Source organism: Ananas comosus, linkage group 8 (assembly GCF_001540865.1).
Source record: "Ananas comosus cultivar F153 linkage group 8, ASM154086v1, whole genome shotgun sequence".
Classification (NCBI taxonomy): Eukaryota; Viridiplantae; Streptophyta; class Magnoliopsida; order Poales; family Bromeliaceae; genus Ananas; species Ananas comosus.
In genome coordinates, this window is record NC_033628.1 from 11,891,894 (window position 1) to 11,904,101 (window position 12,208).

At 36.7% G+C, this 12,208-nt stretch overlaps 1 protein-coding gene across 5 annotated transcripts; it reads right to left on the reverse strand.

Moving 5' to 3' along the window:
- On the reverse strand, nucleotides 2,994-11,750 carry LOC109714015 (oxysterol-binding protein-related protein 2A). Of its 5 annotated transcripts, none has more exons than XM_020238389.1 (11): nucleotides 11,136-11,746; nucleotides 8,849-9,202; nucleotides 8,242-8,338; nucleotides 6,727-7,169; nucleotides 6,477-6,632; nucleotides 4,797-4,964; nucleotides 4,486-4,626; nucleotides 4,155-4,384; nucleotides 3,933-4,053; nucleotides 3,409-3,605; nucleotides 2,994-3,325 (listed from the first exon to the last, which is right to left on the reverse strand). In XM_020238389.1, the coding sequence occupies exons 1-10, from the start codon at nucleotides 11,511-11,513 to the stop codon at nucleotides 3,426-3,428; spliced, it is 2,268 nt and encodes a 755-aa protein (XP_020093978.1). In that variant the 5' UTR covers nucleotides 11,514-11,746; the 3' UTR covers nucleotides 2,994-3,325; nucleotides 3,409-3,425. The 5 variants fall into 5 exon arrangements, with proteins under 5 accessions (XP_020093978.1, XP_020093979.1, XP_020093982.1 ...); XM_020238390.1 differs by having other exon boundaries at nucleotides 3,933-4,046; nucleotides 4,154-4,384; nucleotides 11,136-11,743; XM_020238393.1 differs by lacking the exon at nucleotides 11,136-11,746 and adding an exon at nucleotides 9,492-9,731.

Here is a 12,208-nt window from a genome sequence, read left to right on the forward strand (position 1 = left end):
GGTAGGGCGGTGAGGGGTATATATAGAGAGAGAAATATATATTTTGTTTTTTTTTATTATCAATTGTTGTTTTATATTGTTCTAGGGGAAAATGAGGACCAGTTGTTTAGTTTATCCTTTCCTAGATTGTTATATAATATATGTGAAGTGGTGGTTAATAGAAGAAAAATGCACATATATATCTAGTTTCCTAAAAAAAAAAAAAAGAAAAAAAAAGAAGAAGAATCTTATACTACAACAGAATTAGGTTATAGGGACACATGTTTGAGACACTTTTGAGTAAATATCTCATTTATGCTAAAACTTAAAAACACATCTACTAATGCCTAAATATAAAGCCCAATCCAACCAAAAATAAAAGATTACTTTACTCAACCAACCACACCCAATTCATTTGGCCCGATTATAAACAGAAAAGAAAAAAAAAAAAAGAAAAATCAATTACCATTTTTTCTTCTCTCTTCACTCAATCCACTGAAATTCTAGACGAAGAGCCTTTACTGTCGTCCTTCTCCGCCACCGCAGCCAACGAGATAGAGTTTCGGCGGTTGCTAAATGCTTAAATAAGTGTTGGTAAATTAACAGCACTCTTTTAGATTATACCGACACTCTTTAACTATCACTATATACCTAACGACCCCACATATAGCAACACTTTTTAAAAGTGTCGGTAATTTTAGCTAGCAACACTTTTTTGACATGTACCTATATTTAAAAGGGTTGCTATAGACCGTTTTTGTTGTAGTGTTAAATGTACAGTGAAAAGTAGGATGCAAAATCTACACCTATTCATTCAAGAAATATTGATTGAAATATGTTTTTTAATTTTGAATATTACAAAAAAGACTTTTAAGACTACCGCAAAGATATTAGCTTTTAAATAATAAGATGTATAACCACTTTTTAAATATACCGTTAATTAGCATTTTTAAGAATAAATTATCCTAAACAATTTAGGAATGAGTTAAAAATTACAGCCACAAATTATACATCTCGCTTTAAATAAAATTTTAACCAGTTACATCGTGATTTCATGTTTTACTAATTATAAAAACATTATCGGCTGCGTACGTTGTACACCTTTAAAATATGGTATGTTAATTAAGTTTGAACTTTAAAATTGACATAGACATTGTTTTTTGAAAGTAAAATAACTTGTTATTTATAACATATTGCTTATAGTGGTCTGTACTAAAGTTGAAACACTATATATATTATAATATATATATATATATATATATGATATTACTATAATATATATATATATATATATAGAGTTGAGGTACTATGCTATCGGCAAGACACGAGCCTTCCGTGCTTCAGCTTGTTTTTGATGTTGCGACTTTGAATCGTCGATCGGCTCCGTTAACTTGATCTAGAGTATTTGGGAGTACCTAGAAAATAATTTTATTATTTTTCGATATCAGTTGCTAATGATCGAATGGGCTCAAATCAACAAATTTCAATGCGCGTAGTGACGAGTTGCAAGTTTAACGGTGTAGAAATATCCAAATCACGTAAAATTTTGATAGAAAATTCTTTATATAATTAAAACAAGATCAATATCTTTGATTTAAAATTTAAATGTATATTATTACATTTTGTAAGATTTTATTTTCAGCTGTTATTTTGGCCCTTCGTTCACTAGCAAATGATATCGTAAAATCATAAAAATTATTTTCTAGGTACTTCAAATACTCTAGATATCAAGTTTAACGGAGCGCGATCGACGATTCAAAAGTCGCAACATCGAAATACGAGGCTGGAAGCATGGAAGACTCCGTGCTTCTGATAGCATAGTCCTCACTCTCTATATATTATAGATATATAATATATAGTATAATATATATAGAATTATTGCTTCCATCTATCAATCAAGGTACGAAGCCTTTGATGCATAATGAGTTTTTGGCGCGTTGGATGAAAGGACTGTGCGAGTTAGAATGTATACTGGTCCATTAGGTTGAGTACGGGTGGTTGGTTTATATATAAACTAACGGTTGTGAAATGATTCAGCAGGAGAGATTAAACGGTAGAAAACTCTATAGTACCAAAGACTTGTACTTATCAATAGTATGAGTAGCCGACTCTATAAGTATATATATATAGTATATATATATTATATATATATATATATATAAATAAGGATAAAATGGTGAGTGAGAATGGGGGCCGGTTAAGATGGAAGAGGTGAGGCCATGTGGACTGGGCAGTGGTGGCAGCAGGTGGTATAGCTGGCGAGAGAAGAGGAGGACAAGAGAATGTTTTGGAGGGTTGTAACTTGCAAGTGGTGGCCTGGCTACGCACAGCTATATAATTAAGTTATTTTTTTCTACGATATTATCTGCTCATTTAATTCATAGTACGTATTACATTGTGAATGAATAAATCAACTAAAAGTATTTTTATTGTAAATTATATATACTTTTGATACATTACCTTAATAATAATAATAATAATAATTGAAATAATATTACATGCGATCGACTCGAATCAATTTGCTTAAATTCTCATGTGGACTACAATTAATGTAGTAGCTAGACTAGACTAGATTCCCTGCTCTTGCAAACGCGCCTCGGAGTAGGCGTTATTCGGCGCGGACAAATTAAATCTCGGAAAATGCGCGTTGGATTGATGCGTGCGTTGCACATACGTGTTCGTATTTTATATTCTTGGCCGTGTGCATGGATAAGATTTTTATTATAGCTAATAAAACTAAAAATATAGGATATTTTTTAAATTGTCTGTTATTTTTTACTTATTAAATTTTATCTGTATATTGATTCAGAAGAGTCGCCGTCCATACTCTAGAAAAAGCCTATTTAGGCCCTTCACAATTTCTTGGCCCACAACTTATTGGGTCCCGAACTGCGAACTGCGTTGACGGCCCATTTATGTGTATCGACAGCAGCAACAGATAACCGTATGCTGCTTAAACACCTAAATCAGGAGCAGCAGCAGCAGCAGCAGTTGGAACAACATACAATTTTGTGTTGCATTTGCATGCAAGCGAATTGAACTACCCGAACCGATTTGTATGTACCAATGCCATTACAGTTCATTTGCATGAAATAGAACAGGGCTAGTAGACTCGATTTATGGGCTCCGTGAACAACGAAGATGGGCGGTATTATTGATAACAATCAACTACGGCTCCAGCAGAGAACTACTCTTCTGAAGAATGCTAGCTAGCGACTACAATAGGGCATTTTCAGCAAAATTTCGGACCCGCCTAGTGTTTACAAGATCAAACAATGGAAAAACAATGATTTACACAAGGGCGCATCCTGACGCACCCCGACCAGCACTTCGTACCAGAGGATATCTGCAATCAGAATGTTTAGCCAACTGCCTCAATTAAACAGCTTACGAGATCAAAGTGCAAATGGATAAACTATCGATATTCACCTCGTAACTATGATATTCTAATTGGAGACTGCGGCGGCAGTGGAATGCTCTGAAAGTTCACCAAATATATCAGGACAGTCCTTCCATTTCCTCTGTTCTCTGGCTTCCCAGTACCCACCCACGTAGCGAAATGTTCCACTCCCAGTATCCTTTTGGAACCATCGAGGTTCCCAGCCACTTTCTTGCAATTTCCTCGACTGCAAAAGAGTAGGAAGATGATGAAAAAGTTAATAACATTCGCAAAGTAGTCACGAGGTGATTACTGAAAAGTAAACTGTAGCCACACTTTCCTTTTTGTAAATAAACCTAATTTGGCAATAACAAATTCGGTCTGGTTGCATGATCCTAAATACTGTATGATCATAAATAGTACTTGTGATTCATCTTTTCCTAACAGATGACTAAACTAAAACTTGCTCAGTAAAAGAAGAATATGGACAATAGGCCAAAAGATTACTTAGATGCAAAACCAATAGATATTTTTGTTCTTCTTTAGGTAAGAAATCAATGCTAAAATAGAATACCATCCGTTGCCTTTTCTCCAACCGCAGTTTCTCAGCATTGGCCTTTTCATATTCCCCATTCTCTAGATACCGTTGATCTGGCCGTAGTCTTGAATCTGTTGGCGGAAGTTTCTCCTTAACCGGTTATTAAATATTCAGGATCAGAACTAGAAATAGAAAATAGAAATAAATAAGAGTGAAAAAAATTGAACCTAACCAGATTCAGGTCATATCGTATCTACCTTCAAGTCTGGCGTTAGCTCATTTACTGTAATTGCAAATGACGACAAGTTGTATCGAGTGGGGTTGGCAGAAGGCTTGCTTCTTTTCCATAATAAGGTAGCATTTTGTGTTGAAACACAAGACCAATTTTTCGCAACATCATTGCCTATGCTGCAGTACATGCTGTCATCCCACTTCCCCATTAAAGTAGCAACCTTAGTACCCAAGGTGTCCTCAACAAAGCCATGAACCTAATAGACAAATTTCCTCTTGATAAGAAGTCTTCAGTATTGCATCTAATCACGTCAAAAAAGAAAAGACAAGAAAATAAAGAACTGTTGCATTTTACTACCTGGCGAGGGTTTCGTTCAAGGAGAGAGTGTTCTTTGAACTTCAACTTGCATGAATGTTGTCGGTTTCCCCAAATATCCATAGTTCCATGATGATTGCAATATAGTTTTCCAAGTATAATATTACAAATAGTTGTTGTGACCTGATATGTTAATCAATGTTAATCTGTAAAGAAGTGCATATCTAAAGACACTCGGAAGGAAAAAGCAGATGCCTGTACGAGAAGATAGAACAGAGAATATTGGCAGGGCAAAGTGAGGGAAAAAGAAAAGACTTCTGTGGTTCCTTTTCATTTATTTAAACAGTTTGTACCTTGCTCCATTGAAAAATTTCACCGTCATCAAACTCTAGGGTTAATACACCAACTGGGTCCAGTTGAATGGATTGTCCCCAAAATTTACTCTTAAGATTGCTGTCGCCCCAGAATTTCCAACCTTTACCTTCGCAATGGCAGGCCATGACCACGGGATGATGGCTGACCTGTTAGTGGAACTAACAACAATGTCATTCAAAGAATGAGAATGTTCCATGCAAAACTTATTACAGAAACTTTGCATCTGGAATGAAGGTACAGAAACTTATTATTTGGAATGAAGGAAAAGCAAGGTGTCTATTAGTGTATAAGAGGAAGAGGAAAAAGGATGACAAATGAAACAAAGGATCGTAAGTCACGTGCACACTAAAAAATGACTACTTGTATCATCACAATATGCTCGATCATGCCTTTCTGACCTCAGCCTCTAGGCCATTAAGCTAAAGATGTATTTCCTGTATCAGTTCATTTTTCACTCCTCACTCGACCTCCAGTTAATATACAGAATGCCAGAAGCAAAGCATTCGTAAAATGTAATTACAGTTAGCATATCCAAATCCACATACATATGTTATACAAATACACAAAAACATAAACATATACAAACATTATTTGTCTTATCGCATTGAGCTAGAATAAACTCAGAAGTTTCTAGATTTATCACAACAAATGGCAGTGATCTTAAATATAGTCTAACAATTGCTCAGATGGATAAGCGATGAAATCCTTATCTAGATGTCACGAACGCGAACATGGACATGGAACATGGGACACGACACAACTCGAATACGGTGACTCGGCAATTTGCAAAAAATTAAGACACGGACACGGCATGGATACTACTAATAAATATAATATTATTAATATAATAATATATATATATATATTATACAAAATATTAGTTTTGCTAAAATATTATTATATTTCTCATGCGAATGAGAGTTAATAAAATTTTCATTGATAATTCATATATTTAAGGAAAGAAATTCTCCATCATATATAATTTATTTATATTATTCAAACAAAATTTATATGCATTCATCAAAAAGCCAAAATATGTCTCATCTTATATTATATATGCATAAAAAATAAAAATAAAAATATGTTTTTAGTGGGATGCATAATGGACTTGTGTCGAACACGCGTCGATGGCGTGTCCACGTGGGACGTGAGTTCGACACGAACACGCGAGACTTATAAAAGTATCTGTAATACATAGATTTTTATCTATTTATCAACACTTCTTACGCCAAAGATCTTACCATTTCCAAAATTCTTATGTCTACACTTTTATAAGCATTTAGGACAGTTCCTACTAAGAATGAGTGTTCGAAAATTAGAATGCTGAAGAGAACTCTATTTGACACTCCTAGAAACCAGAAAAATGAAACTATGGAGAATGTAGAACACAATAATTGGGCAATTCATAATTCTATATCTGCACAAGCTTTCAGATTAAGTTATTGCCACTTGTCACTGCATCTCTTATCGGTGGTCTATGTTACATGTATATAGAAAGAACTTCTGGGTATTCAAACAGAGAGAGAAAATTTCAACAAAAAAGACAATTGAATTCACCCGATAGCTTACAAGAATCAAAACTGACCAGCAGTAATGATGATGACAACATGACTCTAAAATAAGAATGAGTAGAATGTATCAGCTCTCAAAAAACTAACCTTTTCAGAGAAGAAACGGATTCCTTTCTCAGGGTACTCAGCCTCATAGGTCTCACCTAACAAAGGGTTGAAAGGTTTGCAGGGGCGGCCATCTGAAGAAGCATATCCAGAGACCGCAAATGCAGCTACTTTTAGAATTCTCATGAGACTGTTTCCCTAAATATAAATGCATAGATAACAACATAACATACGGACAAACAAAAAATTCTCTTCAAAGAGAGTTAAATACAAGTCTAAAAGAGAACCATACCGTTTTTCCATATTCATAAGCTTGATCCAACAAATATGAATATTCCAAGTCCTCAAAGCACTTCTGGAGTGATGACAGTGGCTCATTGAAGTAAACAGGAAGACACACACGTGTTAGATCCTTTCCAACATTATCTTTGATCATTGACCAAAGGCTAATACCTTTTTCTTTTTCAGCTGGTTCTGGCAATTTCCTGCGTCGTTTCGTACATGGCAATGTATTATAATCATCCACCTCAACATTTATTATTTCGGCATCACCGGCATTATATCCATATTCACCATTCTCGCTACAATGGTTTGAGACACTAATTTCAGAGACAGAGGATATGGCGGGTTCACCAAAATACTCCTCTGTATCAAAGAAGCAAGGCTCATCTTCATCTGACATCTCATCAATCTCTTGCTTATCAATATCATCGGAGGATTCTGTGGTACTGTATTCTGATTAAAATGAAACAAAAATAAGTATATATAAGAAACTATCACATCACTGAAAAGATATTGGAGAAATCATAACGACAAAAAAAAACATATTGGAGAAATCATTAATCAAGCATATGTACAACAGTAAAAGAAAAACAGTAGAGCTATCAACAATTATCTGGTTAAATGTTCTCACATGCTTTCTATGTGCTTTCTCAAAATGTATGTGAGTTTCTAAAGAATCTTGTTACAAAATTCACTAATATCATGATTGCTAAACATAACTGCTACTGTGAGGGGTTGTCCTATACCTATGTAAATGTCGTTTACTTGAACTCAAGCTTAACTGCTGAAGTGTTCTCAAAGACGGGCATTCCGAGAAAATAGTTGTAAAAGGAGGGCTCTGTTACATTTGGACATTTCGTGATTATCTAATGTATGTAGTCATGTATTTCTTGTGGAAAACACAGTATTAACATAATCTCGTCCGTTTGCTGAGAAGGCGTAGGCCAAAGGCAACTAAAATGAGAACGCTCTCATTGAGATGGGCGTACTAGACCTACAGCCGACCCTAACAGAATGGTTCAAAAATCTTGTCTTAAAAAAAAGGGCTAAACTGTACTGCTTCATGAAGATCTATTTGTTTAATATTATCAGTAAGCAGGATATACATAAAACAAAAGATATATATAACTCATTTCCTGCTGATAACATGGTAGAGTTGTTATATAATATATGCCAAGGATAAATATTTCATGCCATTACACATTGGCACACATATTTTTTGTGACCGGCATACATCGGCACGGTCCGGCACACCGTGCGTACTATGCCAGTAAGTTTTCGGCACAACTCCATGCCATGGCACTTTAATCCTTGGTATATACAATATAGAAGGTTACTTAAAACTAGTTTTAAGGAGCAAGCAACAGATATGTGAATATCAATTTGATTTAATCAACACCACATGTCATAGAAGTTATTCAAGTAAAACAAGAATATGTAAAGGATAAATAAACTAGCAGAATTTGCAAATATCCTGGACTAATATGAAAATAGATACACATAATTAGGTAGAACTATAAACTACCACTATATTTTTCATGTCCAGGGCTACAACACTCATGTTTGATCAACTGCAGCTGGCCCTCATCAATTGTAGTGTTCTCATTTTCGGCATTTAACACCTGCACGCGCAACTATAGTATCTCAGAAAGGACAATGAAAATTAGAGAAAATTTCCTTTACTACTTTAGTCAATGAGTTTGGAACATAACATTTCTGAAAAAAAAAATATCACCAAAAGAAAAGGCAATTTACTTCTTCAGGTTGCACTTTAATTCACTATCAGTTCGTTCGTTTTGTCCTGGGGCCCAAGTGTAATTAGTAACAAATTATCCACTACAAATTTCATTCCTACATTGCCATGCTGTTATGATGACAAGATAAACAACAGTGTCAGCATAGGAGGAATAAAAGTCAAATGCTATGCCTATTTATGCAGTATTATTTATCAGAACATCAATGACATCCAAGTCGTATGCCTAGTACGACAGATGAACTATGTGCTGAAAAACAGGGCAAATGCAACTATCATCACTAATGATATCAAGATTACAATAACAAGCAAGCAATGCGTACATTCACTAGATGATCCAAGTGAAAAGGTAAGCCATCATGAAGACATTTATATATACCTCCAAATGCTGTGGAAAGGTACCAATAAGGCTTAAATATTCTTCATAATGCAGCTTCACCTGTTGGTGATATCGTGAAAATTCCAATTGCATAATCTGTTCACAATCCTTAATAAGTGCCTCACCCAATCCCTCCGCACACATGCGATCTCTAAGCTTCTCAGTGGAGAATAGCACATTGTTCTCCTTCGAAGGTACATTTCCATTGATGGAAGATTCAGTTCTAGCAGAGACAAGAGCCTCAATCCAGGCCGCCCGATCGTTCCAAGAATCAGTTCTCAACCGAAGTGTCTTCGTTGGAGTAATTATATAGAACCGTCTGTCATCTGATTTACTCTCGCGAAATGATGAGATCTAGGAAATTTTAAGGAAGGGGAACTTAATTAGCACGTAAAATGGAGAGCAAATAACAGTCCCTGCCTGCTAACTGAATTATCGAAAATATTCTTCAGTTTAGAAAGTTTTCTTGTGTCATGAGACGCCAAAATACATGCCAAATGCGCATCATAACTTCTAGCCTAGATTACATGTTTCAAGATAGTTGAAAACCTAATCTTCGGGAAACAGAAAACAGAGGCTCATGACAAGTATATAAAACGATTCTGCACAAATGAGAAATCTTACTAAGAACTAGTTTTCTTACATTACCCTACATAGCACTTAGAGCCAGTGGCCACTTTAAACAGAAAAAAATCCCAGCTGTTTCCAGCCGAATAAGAATCTAGAATGGAAAAAGAGGAACCCCTGCAGGACACCCACGCGGACCACAGAAAATTCCAAGCGACAAACCACCAAGATAAACACAGCAGCCGCTCTGTGCGCTCAAATCCACCACATCATGCCCTTCCCTTAATAAGACCCCACACCATTGTTAGTTAATTCGGATTCGGCAAAGATTCGGTACGGATATAATTCGGATAGAATTCGTCTTCTAATTTTTAAATTCGTTGAAAAATACGGCTAAAAACGGATTCATCAATTATTCGGATACGTGATTTATACGGATATTATACGTTTACTAATTAAAAATTCAGGATAAAAAATTCGGCTATTAAATTAAATTTTTTTCTCTCAAGATTTATGCTATTAGCATAAATATTCATATCTTTTAAAAATATAAGAATAAATAGCTACAAAATTAAGCTAATTAAGTAAAAATTCGAAAAGAAATTTCATTTTTTTTTTTTTAGTCTTAGGCGAGGTGTTTGGAAAGATTTTTTTCTTTTTTCTTTGTGTATTTTACTGTTTTGGGCCAGCCGGCCCAAGAGCCCATGCGGGAGCGCAGGCAGGCGCGGGCGGTGCGGGCCTGCGGGCTTGATCCGTTTTTTGGACTGAATAATTCGGCTCGCCGTATAATACGCGAATATGTATTTTTAGTCAAAAAATCCTCTTTTTTTTCGAATTTTTCCCAAAAATTCGAAAATAGCCGTTTAATTCGGATTTTCAAAAATTCGCGAATAATTCGCGAATTAACTAACTATGCCCCACACATATCCATCCCCTTTCCCCAATGTAAAGAACCCCACCACAAACCTGTGGCGATTTAGGTTTCTAAGAGGTGTTTGTCCCTAAATATCTATTAACAATTGTTACATATTTAAATAATATTTGCTATTAATGTCGAATTCGATAAATTCATGTCATATCAATTTCGATTTTCTTTTCCTTCCCCCAAACTTCGGGGCGTGTTCGATCATGTTTAAATTATGGCATTGAATCTTATTAGAACTGGTGATCTTTGAAGTTGGATTGAGATGAAATTATAGTTTGATTGCAAATTATTTTTGATAAAACCAATAATCTTGGTCTTACCATCAACTTGAGGACGACTAAATCCAAGATCACCGTATTAAGAAAAATCCTAAAAAAAGAAAAACAAAAAAAAAAAAGAGGTACAGAGCATCTTACGACGCCGTAAATCACCTACTAAAGAGCGACACGAGTTGACGTGACGCGCCATGTCATATCACCCACACCTACGCATACACAAGGCCTATTACCACGCTCCACCTCGGCCTACCGTGATGTGACCCGCTAGTGGGTAAAGATCTACGGCCCGAAAATAGCAATTTCAAAAAAACGAAAACTAGCTAAAAATGAAACAAAAAAAAAAAACCCTCACGAGAAAAACCGACGATCCGATTTCCCTTCTTCCTTGCGATCGAAACCCTAACAAAAGCATCCTCCCTTTCCCGATTTGGGAAGCGATCGATCGATCGATCGAACGATCATTGCTATTTGTAGTAAACTCGGTACGGATCGGAGATGGCGATTTAGCCCTAATTACCTTGAGGTGCACGACGCCGATCGGCTTCTGATCCGAGTCGCCGGGGGCCCCCGAGACCCAGGCGGAGGCGGCGCCGATCACGCGCACCCCGCCGCCGTCCTCCCCCGCGGCGAGAGGCTGCGCCGCCGGTCGCCGGAGCTTGTAGTAGGCGAGGACGCCGCCGCGGAGGAGGAACAGGCGCCGGCGCCACCCCTTCCCGAAGTTTGTCCACTTGTAGAGGACCCCGGCGACGGCGGGCGCCGGGCCCCGACCCCCGCCTCCCTCCGCGGCGGGGGGCGTCAGCTCCGCCACCGCTTCCGTCCCCGGCGATCTGGCGCCGAAGCCCCCGGGGCAGTCGATGGTGATGCAGCAGAGCGGGTGCATCTCCCTCCCCCTCATGGCGAGCGAGAGCGGCGACGATGACGACGACGACGACGAGGGGTTCGGAGATCCGTGGGACTGGGATCTCGATTTACATAAATAAACAAATAATAATAGAAAATAACAATAATAATACTAAAAAAAATGGGAAAAAAAAAAGAGGAATAAATTTACGGGGATTAATTAAGGTCGTTGTTGTTTATATAGTGTGGTTGGGTTGGGAAAAAGAAGAGAGAGAGAGAGAGAGGGATGCGTCATGCGTCGGGGCTTGGCCCCGGAGCAATTTTTATTTTAAAAATAGTCTTATTAAAATTAAAATTATAAAAATGGCACTATTTCTGTCACGCAAGCGTCACGTTAGCGCTACGCGGGCAGAACTGGGGTCAGGATATTAAGTTGAATACGGTGAATAATTCACCGTGTCTAAACACTGTGAATGGTTAGACACGGTGAATGATTCACCGTGTTTCTTACGTATTTTTTGTATATTGAAAAATAGAATAAGGAGTAGGGATGTCAATAGGTATGAATATTCGAAATATTATTCGAATCCAAACTCGAATAAATTATATATATATACGTAATTTATTTTTTTTTATTTATACAATATATAAAATATTTAATAATTTTTATTTTCTTAAATCTTCATCCAACGGCCCGCTGGGTTGGATGAAAATCTAAGGAATAAAAATTATTAAATATTTTATATATTG